Source organism: Delphinapterus leucas, chromosome 13, assembly GCF_059928025.1.
Source record: "Delphinapterus leucas isolate spDelLeu-1000000601 "Yukka" chromosome 13, BTC_Dleu_Yukka2, whole genome shotgun sequence".
NCBI lineage: Eukaryota > Metazoa > Chordata > Mammalia > Artiodactyla > Monodontidae > Delphinapterus > Delphinapterus leucas.
Window position 1 is genome coordinate 42,602,306 of NC_143141.1, and position 19,448 is coordinate 42,621,753.

Genomic DNA, 19,448 nt, shown 5'->3' on the forward strand with positions numbered 1-19,448 from the left:
GGGACACGGGTTTGAGCCCTGGTCTGGGAAGATCCCACATGCCGCGGAGCAACTGGGCCCGTGAGCCACAACTACTGAGCCTGAGCGTCTGGAGCCTGTGCTCCTCAACAAGAGAGGCTGCGATAGTGAGAGGCCCGCGCACCGCGAAGAGTGGCCCCCGCTTGCTGCAACTAGAGAAAGCCCTCGCACGGAAACGAAGACCCAACACAGCCAAAAATAAATAAATAAATAAATATTTTAAAAAAACAAAAAAAAACTAGTGTTTACCAGTGGAGACAGGGAAGGGTGGGAGAGGCAAAACAGGGATAGGGGATTAAGAGGCAGAAGCTAGGACATATAAGATAAATAAGCTACAGGGATATATGTATTGTACAGCCCAGGAAATATAGTCAATATTTTATAGTTTTTTTGTTTTTTTTGTCTGCGCCACACGGCTTGCAGGTTCTCTGTTCCCAGAATAGGGATGTAACCCGTGCCCCCTCAAGTGGAAGCACTGCGTCCTAACCACTGGAACACCAGGGAATTCCCTATAATAACTTTAAACGGAGTATAATCCATGAAAATTTTTAATCACTGAGTTGTACACCTGAGACTAATACAATGTTGTAAATCAACTATACCTCAATTAAAACAAGAAAGGGGGGAAAAGAAGTCACCCCTTCCAACCTCTCTTCCAACTCGCTTTCAAAATATATAAAATTGAATAAAATACACGTCTACCGCCAGTAAAAACCAACTCAGCCCTGCCCCACCCACCCAGGAGTAACTCCCGGCTGCTACAACACCTAGCGGACAGGTCCAGCTTGAGTTAACAGAAGGGACCTCAGGGGCAAGGAGATGAGATGTCCCAACTCCAGCCTTTTCAATCGCAGGTGGTCCTTTTTGCCTCCCAGGAGCCCGCCCACCGCCCACCGCCCACCGCCCACTGGGCCGCAGGCCAACAGCTCCCAACAGCCCCAAGATCCGCGGCGCGACCCCCGCACCCGGCATGCAGCGGACAGCCTTCTACGTCACGGCGGCGCCGGGCCTCCAGGGAGGCCCCTTTCCCCGCCTCCTCTTCCCGGCGCCGGCGTAGTTTTCCGGAAGGTTCGAGAAGGCGGTGGGCGCTTACCGTTAGTCCCGGGCCAGCCGGAATCCGCGTCCATCCGTCCTTCCAGAGCTCACGCAGACCCGTCGAAGCTTGCCATGCCGGAAAACATAGTCCCCCGGAGCGGGCAGCACGCCGGGGCTGCCGGCGGCCGCGGGAAGAGCGCCTATCAGGACCGCGATAAGCCGGCCCAGATCCGCTTCAGCAACATCTCCGCGGCCAAAGGTATCGCTGCCCGGCCTAAGCCGTGGCCCTCCGGGCTTAGCTGTGCATTCTCACTCCCAGTCTTGGATGGGCATGATTCGTTTTCTGTTCCTTCGGATGATCCCCTGTGGGCCTCCCATAGAATAAGCTCAGTGCAGGGATCCTCCTGTCTGTTCTCTGCCCATGATTTCCGACCCCGAGTATGGAGGCCTTTGGACTTGCCCTATTCTGCGTCTTAGACGCCCATAATTTTTCTTGCCGGGCCGTGCTGCATTCATTCATCCTATTTAAGAAAAGGGCCGAGGCCCGCATGCAGCGGTCCACTGGTAGAATGTTTGAACAATACTTTTCAGTTTTCTTGTTCTTATTAAAAAGCTTCTTTCGGTACAGCTGTTGAAACGAATTCGGGTAAACTCTCTGCGCCCTAGATTGGGGCGGGGCCCATTGTACTGGGATGTGGGGAACCAACCGACCCATCTTGTTTGAGAATAATTATGAGGCCGCATTGTGCTTTGATGTCCTCTCTGCACGTGCAACGAGCAAATAGAGAACAGTTTGGCCTTTGGTGGAATTTAAGAAGTCCTGGGTTTCATTCAGTTACGTTACTTCGTGGCTTTGTGACCTTTAACCAAGGTTTCCTTACTTATAAAATCGGGGAGGGAAAGTTGCCCTTTTTTTCAAAAAGGGAGTTGTGAGGATTAAGATAAGTCGGGTTGAGGTGGAAGAGTCTGGAAGGAAAAGTGAGAACAAATGCTTAGAGATCTTGCCGTTATGTGTATTTGCTACAGTGAGTATTTCATTCGGGTTAGAGCGTAAGGTGCATGAAGAAATGAGAGGTGAGATCGGAAAGGTAAAGTCGGTCCGAATCTGGAAGGGCCTGGTGTCTTGGAAAGGGTTTTAAAACAACTCGCGCAGCTACAGATTGTTCTTCAGTGTAGTGAGATAGTACCTAACTTGGAGGGTTGCTGTGAGGATTAAATGAGAAAGCATATGAAGAGCCAGATGTATATAAAGTACAGCCTTACAAATATTTGAGGTTATTTGTCTAGGTGACTGAGGGTGTGATGCTGCTGCTGAAAGAAGCAGGTGCGCTGAAGGGAGGATGGTGGAAGAAGAAAGAGTAGGTTCTCGTTTGAGCCTAAATGAGTTGAGGAGGTCAGAATGACCAGATGGGTAAATTTAGGAGTCATTTGGAAGTTCAAGAGAGAATATTTACCTGGAAATAAAAGTGGGTGGATAGTTATCTAGGGAGCATAGTTGAAACTTAGATTTATTACATTAGAAACAAGATGTTAGATAAATTCTGGGGCTGTTGGAGGGGGGTGGGCAAGAATGCTATATAATATGGTAGATTTTCAACAAACAAGGAGGATACAAGATGGGACGTTTACTTTGGTAGCTTTTGAAACATCAGTGCACAGAGAATTAAAACTGGACGAGGGAGGTATGCATATAGGAAGAAAAGGCCATCTATTTACCTATAAACATGACCCTTACATCTTAAGTGAGGAGAGCTTGTGGAACTAAGGGCCACTCGTAGTCTGTCCAAGTCAGGCAAAACCCTACAAACTGGTTGAGAAAAGCTTTTGCCAGATGCATCTTTAGCGTAATTCATGGAGCCAGTTTTTTATTTTGCTAATAGCCAAAAAGTATATTAAGTACCATTGGTTGATGATATCAAAACCACACACACAAAAGTAGTAGTGGTCGTTTAGTACTATTCAGCACAAGTCATTTAACATATAATTGTGTACTACTACACAGTGTGTTAAACTTCAAACACTTTCAGAGAGGTAATCAGTCTAGAATTTTTTTATTTTTTGCACAATGTGTCTTTCTAGAGTCTTCACATAGATGAATATAAGGGCGCATTCTTAAAATGAATTGGTCTGCTTGTAGAATTGTGGCCATGTGGGTCTGCTAAAATCACCTGCAAGGGTAAGGATGGCTGAATAATTAGGAAATGCAGCCCCAAATTATGAAATAATTAAGTAGAATATAATTCTTAAACTATACCAGATATTTTCTCTTACCCTCTTTAAGATTATGTATTTTTTTAATTATTACTATTATTTTTTGTTTTGGATGCATTAGGTCTTCGTTGCTGTGCGCAGGCTTTTCTGGCTTTTCTCTAGTTGCAGTGAGCCAGGGCTACTCGTCATTGCATTGCGCAGGCTTCTCATTGCGGTGGCTTGTCTTTGTTGCAGAGCACGAGCTCTAGGCGCGCGGGCTTCAGTAGTTGCAGTGAGCAGGCTCTAGGGTGTGCGGGCTTCAGTTGTTGTGGTGCACGGGCTTAGTTGCTCCGCGGCATGTGGGATCTTCCTGGACCCGGGATAGAACCCATTTCCCCTGCATTGGCAGGTAGATTCTTTACCACTGCACCACCAGGGAAGTCCAGATTATGCGTTGTTTACACAATGAAGGGGAAGCATTATGCTAGTTTTGGAGTATACAAAAATAGGGCACTATCTTAGCCCTTTGTATATGGGGTGAAATGGTATATGAGAAAGGGGAAGGCAGACTTTCCTGGTGGCGCAATGGTTAAGAATCCACCTGCCAGTGCAGGGGACATGGGTTGAATCCCTGGTCTGGGAAGATCCCACATGCTGCGGAGCAACTAAGCCTGTGTGCCACAGCTACTGAGCCCACGTACCTAGAGCCCATGCGCCGCAACAAAGAGAAGCCATCACAACAAGAAGCCCGCGCACCACAACGAAGTGTGGCCCCCGCTTGCCACAACTAGAGAACCCCACGCGCAGCGATGAAAACCCAAAGTAGCCAAAAATAAATAAAATTAAATCTTTTTTTTAAAAAAGGGTGGGGAGATTTAATCGTTTGTCCTGGACCTGTCGCAGTAAAGGGGATCAAGTACATCAATTACAATTTCTCTTAGAAAATAATAAGTGGATCAATAAAATAGAAACATGCTCATGGACAAGTAATAAGAAGAATGGAGTGGTAGACTATATGTCCAGAGATGGTTCATAACATAGTAATGATGTCTAAAGACTGATTTTAGGGGCTTCCCTGATGGTCCAGGGGTTAAGATTCTGTGCTCCCACTGCAGGGAGCGCAGGTTCAATCCCTGCTCAGACAACGAAGATCTGCATGCCACACGGTGTGGCCAAAACTTTTTAAATAAATAAAAATTTAAAAAAATACTATGATTTTAGATTTGGTTTTTTAGTTAAGGTTTTGAGGTTTTGTTTTTTTGTGGGGTTTTTGTTTGATTTGGTTTTGGGTTCAAAGAGGGTTTTTGTTACTGTTTTTTAAACTGTGGTCCATCCATATACCAGCTTCACATTAGTAAACAAAAGTCTTTGCCCTCAGAAATTATACTATAGTTGGGAGAGACAGAGTAAACAAATAAGCAAATTATATAGTTGTCCTATTATCGCGGCTTGTTTTAAGGAATGGAGAAAATAATATAGTCCTCGTTCAGAGCGCATAAGTAGGTTATACCATTTTGATACTTAAAGGAAGATTAGGTGAACCCTCAAAATTTATTTTACCACATGCAGAGTACAAGTGCTATGTATAGTGATTTTAACAACAAAAAGTGAAGCGTCGTACAATTAAAGGAGTAAAATAATTACTCTGTTTCCAGTAGATTATTAGACATTGAATTTTCTTCAGTGAACATGGTGAATTGTCCACCATATTCTAATAAGTCCAAAATGATTATTTGAGGGTAGAAATGCTCTTTAAAGGGTCTTGATTTATTTTTTTCTTCTGTTTACAGCCGTTGCTGATGCTATTAGAACAAGCCTTGGACCGAAAGGAATGGATAAAATGGTGAAAGGCTCAATCATTCATTACTTGCCGAGTGCTGCTGTTCATACTGCAAGCGCTCTATAGAGGGTTAAGATGTGCTGTTTAAAAAGTAAAGTGTTAGAAAGGCTTTGAGAGTTCAGAAAGGGATAGATTACTTTGGGATGAATGGGACCTAACTATAATTCATATTTTATTTATGATAATGATTCTTTATAATATCGTTTCTATCCCTTTTTTGGCGTCTCAGTTCCTTCACTTTTATGTAGGAAAAAACCCAGCTATTTCATTTGCAAAGCTGGACTATTACTGTGTATTCTTAAATCATTATACCAATGTAAGGGAAAACAATTTGAAGTTAAGCACTATGCAAACATAAGTTAACTTCTGTACAAGAAGTGTTCAAATTAGTAGAGCTTTTAGGATTTCACATCAATACTGGATGAAGAAAACAAAATTTTTGAAATATAACTTTCTTTTAAAAAAACCAAACTTTGTAGATTCAAGATGGAAAAGGTGATGTGACCATTACAAATGATGGTGCCACCATTCTGAAACAAATGCAGGTGTTACATCCAGCAGCCAGAATGGTAAGTATAATTTTTAGGTGAGGGTTTTGTGGGGGTTTTTTAAGTGTATTGTTTGATATTTGGTAAACAGTTAAATTTTTCTTATTTGATCACATGATATTGCTTAAAACATGGTGAAATTTTTTCCTTTTATATGCTAAACAGGCATATTTTTAGGATACATTGTATGTCTAGTATTATATTCTCCATTGCAAGTTGTAATAAAACATGACTCTCCTTGTCTTTGTTCACAGCAGTGTGCCACACATATGAGGAAGGGAGAAAAACATGAAATTGTACAAATTATTAGTTCAATGGGTGTTAACTGAAAGAGAGCAAAATCATTTTAATTGTTTGCAAAATAAATCTTGTGTTTAAACTTGCACTGACATTTATTTTTAAAAAGAGTTTCTAATTCAACTACAGATCATAATAGTAATTGCAGTGTCAAGTGAGAAGTCACCATTTCAGCAAAAACAAATTCCTTAGAAGTTCCTATCTGTTAAAAAGTCTCTTTTAATTAGTTAAAGATGACTGAAAATGAATCAGATTATGCTTCATGCAGGGTCAGTTTAGATAAACTTGGCCAGGGATTTCAAACTGACAATATTCTCTCATCTGAATGCTGCATTTCATAGCTTCTGAGTCTACAGGGTACCCATAGTTCTCTTAAGTACTGGGAAGAAAAAATTTACAACCCTTAGTCTGAACTGGAAATCATAATATAGCTTGTTAGAAAGTATGTAAGTAGAATTTTGCATGCCACAACTATATAGGTCGTCATTTTTAAATGAGACCAAGGTGGACAGCGAATCAGAAGTCAAGTATATTGAATCTTACAGTTTTGATAATAATCAAATTCTATATGTGAACCTCATGGTGAAGGTCATTGATGTTATATTTGAATTAGATGTTACTGGGTTCTCATAGTTCTCATTGAGCAATTTGACATGTTCTGTTCACTTAGCTGGTGGAGCTATCTAAGGCTCAGGATATAGAAGCAGGAGATGGCACGACATCAGTGGTCATTATTGCTGGCTCTCTCTTAGATTCCTGTACCAAGCTTCTTCAGAAAGGTGGGTAGAACATAGGACATGCCTTATTACTGAATAAAGGCAAAAAAATATTAAGTAATATGAGATTTACAATTTAATTTGGAGCAGAATTTTTTAAGCAGGAATTTTTAGATTAAATTTTGGTATATTTACCATATGAATTAGAAATTTTTTTCTTTTTGCTTCTGGGTTTGGTTTTGGGGGGTGTTGTTTGTTCTTATTTGTTTTTGTTTTGGCTAGGTTTCCTTTTGAATGGAACTTGATAAAATTTTCCTTTTCAAAAATGACTGGTTGGTGGTGTACTAAACTTAAGATATAAATGAGAACTGTGATTTAGGAGAAAAAGTATGGATTCCTGCTTTGGTAAATGGTGCCTAAATGTCATAGTGACTCGCCAGTCACTTATTCTAATTATTATGTAGATTTGTAGAGTTTTGAAAAGTGAAAAATTGGTTTTAGTGTTAAATATCATAGGAGTATGTAATTGATCTATTCCAAATGGAAATTTAAAAAATATTAGACATATTAGTGGTTAAGGTTATTCAAACCATTATTATTTAAGATTAATTTAAAATTTATGACTACTTTGAAATTTTAATGAACAGAGAAATTTTAAGTCATATCAAATATGAAGTTTATCTGTTACAATTAAATAACTCACCTTTCACAAATGGCAGGGATTCATCCCACCATCATTTCTGAGTCATTCCAGAAGGCTTTGGAAAAGGGTATTGAAATCTTGACTGACATGTCTCGACCTGTGGAACTGAGTGACAGAGAAACTTTGTTAAATAGTGCAGCCACTTCATTGAACTCAAAGGTGAGACAAGCACTGTGGGATCATTGTAAAATTACAGTTTAAGGTTCATTAAGAAGCACAACTGTGATTTTTATTTTTATTTATTTATTTTGCGTTGGGTTGTCATTGCTGCCTGCTGGCTTTCTCTAGTTGCGGCGAGCAGGGGCTACTCTTCGTTGCAGTGCGCGGGCTTCTTATTACGGTGGCTTCTCTTGTTGAGGAGCGCGGGCTCTAGGCGCGTAGGCTTCAATAGTTGCAGCACGTGGGCTCAGTTAACCACTGCGCCACCAGGGAAGTCCCTACACTGTGATTTTGATGCTGTACGGTTCATAAATGTTAACTCTCAAGAGTGACTAGGTAGCTAATTAGTGTAACTGAATTAGTTCAAGTAAAATTTACTCCTTCAAGGCTTTCAGGTAAGTTGTAGTATCTTCATTTTACAGATGGGAAAAGAGGTCTAGTGAAGTTATATAACTTACCCAAGACCCACTAATAAGAGGTAGAGCTGTGATTTGAACCCAAGATAGGGCTGCCCATCATGGTCCATCTCTTACTAATATCTATGCTGCTTTTCTTACCAAACTTAAAGAAGTGATGTACGTTTAAATTTCTTGGGAACTCATGTCACCTGTTTTCTGTTACGTTGTGTGTCACACCCCCACCCCGTTCTTTTTCCTTTTCATCAGCATTATTTATATATTAAGTGGAAAGCTAGATGGTATTAGTGATGTTAAGTAATATTATTGATAAATGTCCCCAGAACTAATATAGACAGAATATCATAGTGGTTACAAGCATTGGTCATAGAACCTAGACTGCTTGGGTTTAATGCTGGCTCCACTTAATTAAGCTGTTTCAGGTTTTTCGTCTGAAGGTTGAATGAATATATGAATGTACAGTGCTAAAACCACTGCCTGACATATAATACGTGCTCAATAAATGTTAACCATTAGCTATTTTTGTCAGCCCCTCAGTAATAGGGGTGCACATATATAACATCTGATCATAAATTCATTTTAGATAGGAAACCTCAGCAGAAAATTAACTTGTTCTTTTGGATTTCCTGTAGAATTACTAGTAATCTAGTCAGTCCTGACTACTATATTAATAAAAGAGGAACACAGGCATATGTTTTTATATGGTGACTGACAAACCTGAGTGGAAAAGACAGTTTATATGGAATGTTTTCTCATATGCTCTCCACCCCAGCCAAAAAAATGATTGAGATTACTTCTTGAATACCTTTATCATTAAAAAACTAGGACTTTTTGTGTTACGACACTGACTTTATTTTCTTTTTTAATAATTCTAGGTTGTCTCTCAATATTCAAGTCTCCTTTCTCCAATGACTGTAAATGCAGTGATGAAAGTGATTGACCCAGCCACAGCTACTAGTGTAGATCTTAGAGATGTTAAAATAGTTAAGAAACTTGGGTAAGCATCTCTAATTATAACTTTAATAAAAATTAATTTTGAAAGTAAACATAAGCTCTTGCCAAAAATAAATAAGTTAAATGAAAAGTACATAGGTGAAAGTCACATACATTTGGTTGTTTTGTTTTCATGACAACTTGTGTTAATGTGGGAATTTCAAGAATTTGTTTATATTCCCTAATGATGGCAGGGCAGTGGTGTGATTGGAGAGGTTCAGGAATGGGGCACTAATAAATGTGAGTGAGGCTGAAGCACATTTTATCAGACTGATGATTTTTAATCTGTTAGCAATCTATTAAACTTGAAGACTTCCACTCCTTCATAACTATTTCGTTTTCTTTTTTCTTAGTGGGACAATTGATGACTGTGAGTTGGTGGAAGGTCTGGTTCTTACTCAAAAGGTGGCAAATTCTGGTATAACCAGGGTTGAAAAGGCTAAGATTGGGCTTATTCAGTTCTGCTTATCTGCTCCCAAAACAGATGTAAGTAAAACCAAATGAAATGATTTCTTAGGTGTTTGACTTTTTAATAATGAAATTTTTCTTTTTATAAAAATAGAAAATGCTGATACCAGTGATAAAAAACAAGGATCTAAAAATAATTAGTAAAATTTAGATAAAAGTAGAAAATGTTGGATGCCACACATGATAAATCTATAATCTCAGTTGGCTATTTACTGAAATTGAGCATTCACTTCACAAATGAAGACAAATAATGATAGGGATGTCTATGAAACAATAAAAATAGGTTATGTGAAAGTGATAGTATAAATGGACTTTCCAGATTCTTTCTAGCTTTCTGAGAACAGAAACCTTTACCCATCCTTCCCTAGCAGGCAGATCTTTTGTCTTTATGTTTGCACAGTGGAACTTTAAAACCAGTTTATTACCCATACTCCGAAAACCACCATTTTTTATTATTCCCATATCTATCAGTCATAAGTACCATCCCCTGAAGGAGTGGTTGATCTTTGTCATCTCATTCAGGTTTGCTCTCATTTTACATTGTGTTGGCATACAAGTTTCCTGTTGAGTCGTTTGTTTCCCAGATTTTAACCCACATAAAAACGTTGTTTGTAGGTCTTTGTATAACAGTATTTGTCCTTCGTAGTTCCTTTCAGCTCACCAGTTTTTTTTAACAATTCATAGAGTAAAAAGGTTGCAACTGAAATTATTGATATTTCAGTAATGCGTAAATTCATATGAAAAGAACTGACATTCATGAAATAGGATAATCATTCTTATGTTTTATGATCACCAAAAATGTACTTGTAAAAAATAAGACAGCAGTTTATATAGATGAAAGTAAAAAACCTGAGTTAAGTTTTGTGTATACTCCTTTTTCTGAATTTTTTCTGTGCGTGTCTATAATTTCTTGTATGATTTTGGTTGAATTTATACTATACATAATATTTTCATTAAAAGTCTCACTTTTTTGCTTAAGGACTCTTAAAATGCAAATTATTAATACGTCCTTTTTCTGAACAGATGGACAATCAAATAGTAGTTTCTGACTACGTCCAGATGGACCGAGTACTTCGAGAGGAGAGAGCCTATATTCTAAATTTAGTGAAGCAAATTAAGAAAACAGGATGTAATGTTCTTCTCATACAGAAGTCTATTCTAAGGTGTGGGGCTATTTATTTTGTTCACCTCTTAATGATAATTGATTTTGAATCCCTTCTAGCAATTTTTTAAGAAACATTTGAGGTGGGTAAACCACTAGAAATCTGGAATGAATCTGCATTTTAGGGTATTGTTGTATTCTGGTAAATGATCTAAAGTGAGTTCTCTTCCTGTTATGATCATTTAAATGTGGGATATATTACTCTTCTAGACCAAGATCCTCACTCTCAAGTAAAAACCTAACTTTAGTCTAAAATTAATTAGCTAGCTAAAATTTTAGAGGCATTTATTTAAAGGTCCATGCAATAGCTTGCCTTGAAATTTTAGAAGTTCTTTTGGGGGGAATGCTGGATAGTCCATGGATTGGAAGAATTCTCCAGAGTTTGAACTGATCCCTTTTTTGTTTGTTTTCAGTGTTTTCTTGTAATAGGTAGACACATTCTCATGTACTATATTAATATGTTATGCCAGAAAGTATTATGGATGCTCTTGATACAGAAACCTTGATGAAAAGTTGGAATACCTGGTTCTAAATACAAGTTATGTAATAGCTAGTAACCTTGAATAAACTGCTCTCAAAGCTCAGTGTGCTTATTTGTAAAACAAGGATAGTAATATTTGCCCTTCAGTATCAAGGGTTGTCAGGAGGATCATTGCAGGTAATTTGTGTAAAAGTGTATAAATTTGTGGAGTCTTGAATTACATCATACTTAATTTCTAAATTCATAAAGCATCGATTGTTAATTATCAGTTATACTTATTTAGTATTAAGAAAAATGATGACAATTTTTATTGTGTGTTTTACAAATGGTGTCGTTGGGATATGTTTTAAATATTCATTAGAAATCTTATTTAAGAATTTTGAGGTCATAAACTTGGTAAGCTGTTTAAAGCATCTTCCTTCACAAATAATTTTTTAAATCATTGGCTATTTAAACAACAGTAAAATTACTAAAACCATAAAAAAGGAGTTGAACAGCAAAGTTTTTTTCTAACCTAGTATTGACATAATCACTGATTTTGTATTTTAGAGATGCTCTTAGTGATCTTGCATTACATTTCCTGAACAAAATGAAGATTATGGTGGTTAAGGATATTGAAAGAGAAGACATTGAATTCATTTGTAAGGTAAAATATTCTTAGTATCTGTATGTGTGAAAATGTTCACTATTCAGACTTCTTAATTTGTGTATACCACTATTTTTCTCAGACTATTGGAACCAAACCAGTTGCTCATGTTGACCAGTTCACTGCTGACATGCTGGGATCGGCTGAGTTAGCTGAGGAGGTCAGCTTAAATGGTTCTGGCAAACTGATCAAGGTAACAATATTAAAATTAACCTTCTATTTGCCTGTTTTTTTTTTATTTGTTTTAATCCTTCAAATACCTAATTAGGAGTTTGTTTACTAAAGATTACAGGCTGTGCAAGCCCTGGAAAAACAGTTACAATCGTTGTTCGTGGTTCTAACAAATTGGTGATTGAAGAAGCTGAGCGTTCCATTCATGATGCCCTATGTGTTATTCGCTGTTTAGTGAAGAAGAGGTAATATTAAATTACTGTGTAACATTTTGAACATAAAAACTTGGGTATTTTTATTATTAAGGTATAAATACTAAGTTATTACTTTTAAAAAATAGCTTTCTGTTGGATAAAATAAGCTAAAAATATATTTGTGAATTTCAGGGCTCTTATTGCAGGAGGTGGTGCTCCAGAAATAGAATTGGCCCTGCGGTTAACTGAATACTCACGAACATTGAGTGGTATGGAATCCTACTGCGTTCGTGCTTTTGCAGATGCTATGGAGGTCATTCCATCTACACTAGCTGAAAATGCTGGCCTGAATCCCATTTCTACAGTAACAGAACTAAGAAACAGGCATGCCCAAGGAGAAAAAACTACAGGCATTAATGTCCGAAAGGTAATAATTTAATCTTTAGTTACTGCAGAAAATGTTGATTATTATAAAATACTAAAAGCTTCATAATTGTCAAATGAAAGGCTTTGTAATTAAAAATAGAGTTAACCTTGGATTTAAGTATAAGACCTGCAGGTTAATTAATGTATGCCATCTAGTGAGAATGAAGATGATGCCTTAAGTGAGAAGTATTGTTCATTAAGTCTGCCAGCTAATGCTTGTACAATTTTTAACAAGTTACGTAGTCTGTGCTTCAGTTTTCTTGGTTGTAAAAACAGGGATTATTAATAGTTCCCTCATAGGCCTGTGAGGATTAAATGGATTACTAATTAGAAAGTTCTTACAAAGATGCCTGGTGTGTAGTCAACCATTGCTGCTGTTGTGAGCCCCAGCCTAGTGTAGGTGTATAGGGTAAACACATAGAACAATAATAATTTCCCCTTTTGTATTAATGTGTTATGTCGCCTTTTATTGAGATGACAAATAATATGTAATGGAAAAAAATTGACAATCCAAGATGATATTTTTGGAATGGTTACAGCACTCAAAGGAGGGCACTACCTGGTTAGGGAAAGTTTCATGAAGCTGCAGCCTTGGTTGGTAGGGAATGAAAAAGTTTCAGATGGGGAAGCAGTGGTTTACAGGTAAGAGGGACCAAGAAGTTACTCATTTTGTCTAGAGCAGAGGTTATATGATGGTCATACAGTGGACTTTAAGATTGGAAAGATCAGATAAAAGCTAGAATGAGGAGTCCTTTAAGTTGTTGAGACAGGCATGGGTGTTTGTGTTTTTTTGTGTTTTAATTCCAGTAGTTGGGAGCCACTAAAGTTTTTTTAACCAAGAGGCTAAGGTGCTGAAAAGAGTATTTTAAGGAGGGAAGAATGGAGATAGGTCCTGTTAGGACCATCACCAGTAATCCTAGGATAAAGGTGACTAGGATAGTGGCAGTAGGAATCTAAAAGTGGGAAGTGAGAATGACGTAAAAGCAGGGTGTAGAGCAGACATGGCCAAATTCAGAATTGGGAATCAGATCATTTAAAATCTTATAACTTTTTTCTTTAACTGAAATATAGTTGATTTATAATATTGTGATTCAGGTGTACAGCAAACAAATCTCATAATTTTTAATAATTATGATCATCTACGTAATTTTTGCCAGGATACTCTTTATTTTTTTATATTTTAATATATTTTTTTAAGATGTTGGGGGTAGGAGTTTATTTATTTATTTTTGCTGTGTTGGGTCTTCGTTTCTGTGCGAGGGCTTTCTCTAGTTGTGGCAAGTGGGGGCCACTCTTCATCGCGGTGCGCGGGCCTCTCACTATCGCGGCCTCTCCTGTTGCGGAGCACAGGCTCCAGACGCCCAGGCTCAGTAGTTGTGGCTCACGGGCCCAGTTGCTCCGCGGCATGTGGGATCCTCCCAGACCAGGGCTTGAACCCGTGTCCCCTGCATTAGCAGGCAGATTCTCAACCACTGCGCCACCAGGGAAGCCCCTATTTTTTATTTATTTATTTTTGGCTGTGTTGGGTCTTCATTGCTGCACGTGGGCTTTCTCTAGTTGTGGCGAGTGAAGGCTATTCTTTGTTGCAGTGCGCAGGCTCATTGTGGTGGCTTTTCATTGCAGAGCATGGGCTCTAGGCGCGCGGGCCTGAGCAGTTGCAGCACGTGGGCTCAGTAGTTGTGGCTCACAGGCTCTAGAGCGCAGGCTCAGTAGTTGTAGTGCACGGGCCGGCATGTGGGATCTTTCTGGACCAGGGATTGAACCCATGTCCCCTGCAATGGCAGGCAGATTCTTAACCACTGCGCCACCAGGGAAGGCCCTTTGCCAGGGTATTTTTAACTAAAAGATGCTTACAAGGAGTTGTTTTGGAGTTAGGCTTGGAATTCAATTTTTCCAAATTTTAGTTGAAATACAAGCTACAGTGTAGAGAAGAGCTTAGTAGAGAGTATCTTACTCTTGACTAGACTAAGGGAAAACTAAGTTTGAGAGGCCTTGAGGTTTACTGGTAACTGTAGTTGGTGATATGGATCAGTTACAAACACTAAAAGCAACTTGTACTGGTTTGCAGGGTGGTATTTCCAACATACTGGAGGAACTGGTTGTCCAGCCTCTGCTGGTTTCAGTCAGTGCACTGACTCTAGCAACTGAAACTGTCCGGAGCATTCTGAAAATTGATGATGTGGTAAGTATATACAGGTCGTGAATTTCCCTACAAGGTCAGAAAGGCATATTTTTGAAGAGTTGGGGTGGGGGGCAGTAAATGTTGTTAGTTTGCTAGTCTGGGTGAAAACAGTTCATACTTCTAGTCTTTTTTCACCTATAAAAATAGGGAGATTTGGATAACCACCTTAAACATCTTCCATACTTAAAATTCTGTCCTTACAGGTTTTGATATCTAAGTTTTTCTCTTTTCAGGTAAACAGTCGGTAACATGGATAACACTGGCTGACTGGCACCATCATGGCCACTAATAGCGCAGCTGGAGTGGAAGAGCACCTTGGCATTCCTTGTTGTTTGGAAGATTGTTTCCTTTATGAATTTCTGGGCCTGGTTTTCCAGCTGGCATTTGCTTCAAATTGTATTGACACAGTTTGATGAAAACATTAAAAATATGGTTTCAAAGGGCAGATTAATTGATTGCGCTCCTGCATTACCCCCACTGCCCTGCCCTCACAACCTCTGTTACCTCTGATCCTCTTGAGAAATCTGTATAGGAAGGGAAAGAAGACTTCGCACTTACCTGTTAACTTCCTTACGGGCTTAATCCTGGGTACTTTTAAGTTTTCTGTTAGTTTTTTAACAGAAGTATTGAGAAGGAAAAATGGCCCAGTATGCTCATCACCCTAATAAATCCCTGCTTACAATAATATATATGCTGTTTGAAAAGTTAACAATACAGAAGAAAAGTGAAAAATGAAAGTCTTTCTCATGCTAATCCCTTTCTCCAAGAATAACCACTGTTGTGTTAATTGGGATTCCTTCTAAAAGTAAAAATGTAGCAGATCTTACTTGTACAAGAAGGATTCATAACTAGTAAGTCTTTTTCCAGTGGTTTAAAACATCTTTATTGCCTCTACCCTGATCAACAAGCATTGTCTTGCACCATGAGTGGTGTAAAATCTAACTAGTGTCCATCCTTGCTTTAGCCACCTTCCAGTCAATTCTGCATACACTATATATATAGCTAGTGACCTTTTTAAACTTGTCTGGCACTCCTTTATAACAGCTTTCATGACTTCTGATTGCCTTTGGAGGAAGGCCAAACCCTTAAGGTGGACCACAAATTGGGCCTCTGTAATCTGGTATCACACTCAACCATCTTTCTTTTGTGTATGAAAGCAGCTGGGGGGAGCTCCTTCACATCTGGAGAAAGAACTTCAGCAGACCAGCCTGAAGCTTGGTTGTGTCTGACAACTCCGGTAGTTAATTAAAATGACTAATTCGGTAAATGGTAAATTCAGATAAGTCTTTGGATAGTCTGGAATTTAATAATTCAATGATTATCATTTTAGTGGGTATTAGGAGCTTGCTGTTAAAAAAAATCATAGCTACCATAAAACAACTGAATTATGTATATACTAAATACTTTTATTTTTGGCTGCATTGGGTCTTCGTTGCTGCACGCAGGCTTTCTCTAGTTGCAGCGAGTGGGGGCTACTCTTCGTCGTGGTGCGCGGGCTTCTAATTGTGGTGGCTTCTGGTTGCGGAGCACGGGCTCTGAGCATGCGGGCTTCAGTAGTTGTGGCTCGCAGGCTCATTAGTTGTGGCGCGTGGGGTTAGTTGCTCCGCAGCATGTGGGATCTTCCCAGACCCGGGATCGAACCCGTGTTCCCTGCATTGGCAGGTGGATTCTTTAACCACTGTGCCACCAGGGAAGCCCTATCCTAAATACTCTTAAGTGAAAATACTTTAAACAAAATTATTTATATTGGAACTTTTGATTGAGTTATTCAGCATCCTTACGTGTGTGTGTGTCTTAGGGTATACCTATATATCTAAATATATGAGTAGTTTATATTTAAAGCCTTGTAAAGGGAACTCTAACGAGACAAACGTTTCCTAGTCATTTATTCTGTTAAGTTTGATATAAATTAAGCCACTAACTATTTAGGGTTTGACTCGGGTTTTACAACAGTTTATAAAATAAGTTATGTTTTAGGAAAGGGAAGCCCAAATGACAAAATTCAAAATAGTTGTTTGATACAGTTAAATAATTCTAAAGTAATGAAAGGGAAATGTATCCTGTTAAATATTTAAAAGGTATGCTTTTAACAGTGAGGAAGGATGACTATCCTAATGAGACAAAGGTTTTGCATACTTTTTTCCTCTTGAGTACTATTCATTCCTCACCCTCAGTTTTTCTTTCCTTTTTTTGTTGTCTTTTTTTTGGCCACACGCAGCAAGGCTTGCAGGATGTTAGTTCCCTGACCAGGGATTGAACCCTGGGCCTAGGCAGTGAAAGCACTAAGTTCTAACCACTGGACCACTAGGGAATTCCCACCCTCAGCTTTTCATTAAAATGAAAAAATTTTAATACAGTGAAGTTCAGAGAATAGTATGAACACCGTATACCCTCCACCTAAATTTAACTACTTCGGCTTATTCCCATAAAGTCAGTTCTGTAACATGTATAACTAAAAATCATGGTGTGCAAAATGGTGCAATAGAAATCACAGGGCTTACAGAAATGCAGTTGAGGTGCAACCCCAAAACTTAATCAGCAACGCAAAAGGAACCTGATAAAACAGTTTTACAGATGCTAAAATGGTTAACAACTGCATAGTATATTAAATATGCCACTTGGAAACACCTCAAGTTGTGGAAGTAGCTGTCGGAAGTAGGAGCTACTGTCATTGCAAAGTAGTAGAAGGAGGGTTATCTGAAACGTGACAAAGTTGTAATAACTGATGTGATGAATGTGGCTCATAAAAGTTAATTGATGTCTCAGTATTTTGAGGTATAAGTGTGTGGTTTTGTGTGTTTTGGGGCAGTTTGATTCAGATGGATTCGTTTTTCTGTCTTTGCTTTTTTAAAATTGTCATTTATTTTTTTAAAAAATGTTTATTTATTTAGGTTGTGCCAGTTCTTAGTCGTGGCACGTGGGATCTTTAGTTGCAGGATTGCGGCATGCATGTGGGATCTAGTTCCCCAACCAGGAATCAAACCCAAGCCCTGTGCATTGGGAGCACAGAGTTTTACCCACTGGACCACCAGGGAAGACTTGTCCCTGTGTTTGCTTTCTTCTTTTGAGGAAATGACACAAATATGAAACTGGGATTTTGCTCACATTGTTCACTTGCTACTTAAAGATTCTTCGTATTTTGACAGTTTGACTATCGTGTCTTAAGTTTGGTCCCCTTCAGTTTTCTTGAGGTTTTTAGTGGTACAGATTAATATTTCTTCCATCGGTTTTGTTGAATTGAGTTAGGGATCAAAGTTCCAAAAGACTGAGTTGACTAGAAGTTGTGGGATGAAGTACTAGAAAACAGGAAGCTTTACAGAAATAGTTCCCAGACATGCAGAGGTGTAGCCTTGAGTATTTGGCTGAGTACTTATTTCTGTGTCGGGGGTAAAACTAGAGTTCAAGGAACAACCAATGAAAAGTAGCAGACTGAAGTTTACAACAGGCTAGGAATAGTTTAAATTCTCATTAGCCAAATTGGAGAAACCTTGCAATATACAAGGACTGAATAGAGCCTTCAGAAAGGTTCTGCCTTAGTAGCGAGGCTAAATTTGCCATAGAGTAAAGATTGCTGTGGACTCTTCATAGCAAAGGATTTCTTTAAAGGATCAAACCAATCCCAAGCAACATACCTGTGCATCTGAACAAAACTTAAAGCTCTTAAAGGATACAATAATATAAAATTCACAATGGTATTAAATCAAAAATCATCAGTAATGTGAATGGATAAAGAAGATGTATATGTATACAATGGAATACTACTCAGCCATTTAAAAAGGATGAAATTTTGCCATTTGCAGCAACATGGATAGACTTGGCATTATACTAAGTGAAATAAGTCCGAAAGACAAATACTGTCTGATGTCACTTATATGTGGAATCGACAAAATACAACAAACCAGTGAGTATAACAAAAAAGAAACAGTCACAGAACAAACCAGTGGTTACAGGTGGGGAGAGAGAAGAAGGGGGAGCAATATAGAGGTAGGGGAGTAAGAGGTACAAACTATTAGGTATAAAATAAGCTACAAAGGTGTACAACACGGGGAATACAGCCAATATTTTATAATAACTATAAATGGAGTATAGCCTTTATAAAGATTTGTGAATCACTATATTGTACACATGCAACATAATATGGTATAGCAACTACATCTCAATTTTAAAAAGAAAGGGCATCAAAACGAAAAAAAATCAGTCATGCAAGTGAAAGCACAATAGAGTAACTCAAAGCCATATGGAGAAATATAAAGATCTCAAAGGTAATTACATGGGCAATATAAAAGCTAGTGTTTTTGTAACAGTTTCTACTTTTTGTCTTCTATATGATTTAAGAGAGTGATATATTTAAAGAAAAAAAATTTGTCTAGGGGCTTCCTTGGTGGCGCAGTGGTTGAGAGCCCGCCTGCTGATGCAGGGGACACGGGTTCGTGCCCCGGTCCGGGAAGATCCCACATGCTGCGGAGCGGCTAAGCCCGTGAGCCATGGCCGCTGAGCCTGTGCGTCCGGAGCCTGTGCTCCGCAACGGGAGAGGCCACGACAGTGAGAGGCCCGCGGACCACAAAAAAAAAAAAAAAATTAGTCTAAGTTTTACAAACTTTGGCTTGTAACTTCGAATCTTGTTTTCTACATCGTTTAAGAGAGTAATGCACTTAAGAGAATTATTAGTTTATGTTTTGGGGCACATAGTCTATAAAGATGAAATTTTGTGACCTCAAATGAAAGCGGTATGAACAAAGCTATAAAGTAGCAGTTTTTGTATGCTGTTGAAGTTAGTTAAGCTGCTATAAATTCAAATTAGAG

At 38.7% G+C, this 19,448-nt stretch overlaps 1 protein-coding gene across 1 annotated transcript; it reads left to right on the plus strand.

Annotated features, from left to right (window-relative positions):
* Window positions 1-1,042: 1,042 nt before the first annotated feature.
* CCT4 (chaperonin containing TCP1 subunit 4) lies at window positions 1,043-15,090 on the plus strand. Its single transcript, XM_022597243.2, has 14 exons — window positions 1,043-1,312; window positions 5,034-5,086; window positions 5,563-5,652; window positions 6,599-6,707; window positions 7,364-7,506; window positions 8,798-8,919; window positions 9,269-9,401; window positions 10,407-10,546; window positions 11,576-11,672; window positions 11,755-11,865; window positions 11,958-12,088; window positions 12,230-12,464; window positions 14,532-14,645; window positions 14,879-15,090. The coding sequence occupies exons 1-14, from the start codon at window positions 1,186-1,188 to the stop codon at window positions 14,891-14,893; spliced, it is 1,620 nt and encodes a 539-aa protein (XP_022452951.1). The 5' UTR covers window positions 1,043-1,185; the 3' UTR covers window positions 14,894-15,090.
* Window positions 15,091-19,448: the final 4,358 nt, after the last annotated feature.

Coding starts and splice junctions, on each gene's coding strand:
- CCT4 (XM_022597243.2), top strand. CDS start 1,186: ATGCCGGAAAACATAGTCCCCCGGAGCGGGCAGCACGCCGGGGCTGCC. Junction 5,653..6,598: donor TACATCCAGCAGCCAGAATG/GTAAGTATAATT, acceptor CTGTTCACTTAG/CTGGTGGAGCTATCTAAGGC. Junction 11,866..11,957: donor GTTCTGGCAAACTGATCAAG/GTAACAATATTA, acceptor TGTTTACTAAAG/ATTACAGGCTGTGCAAGCCC.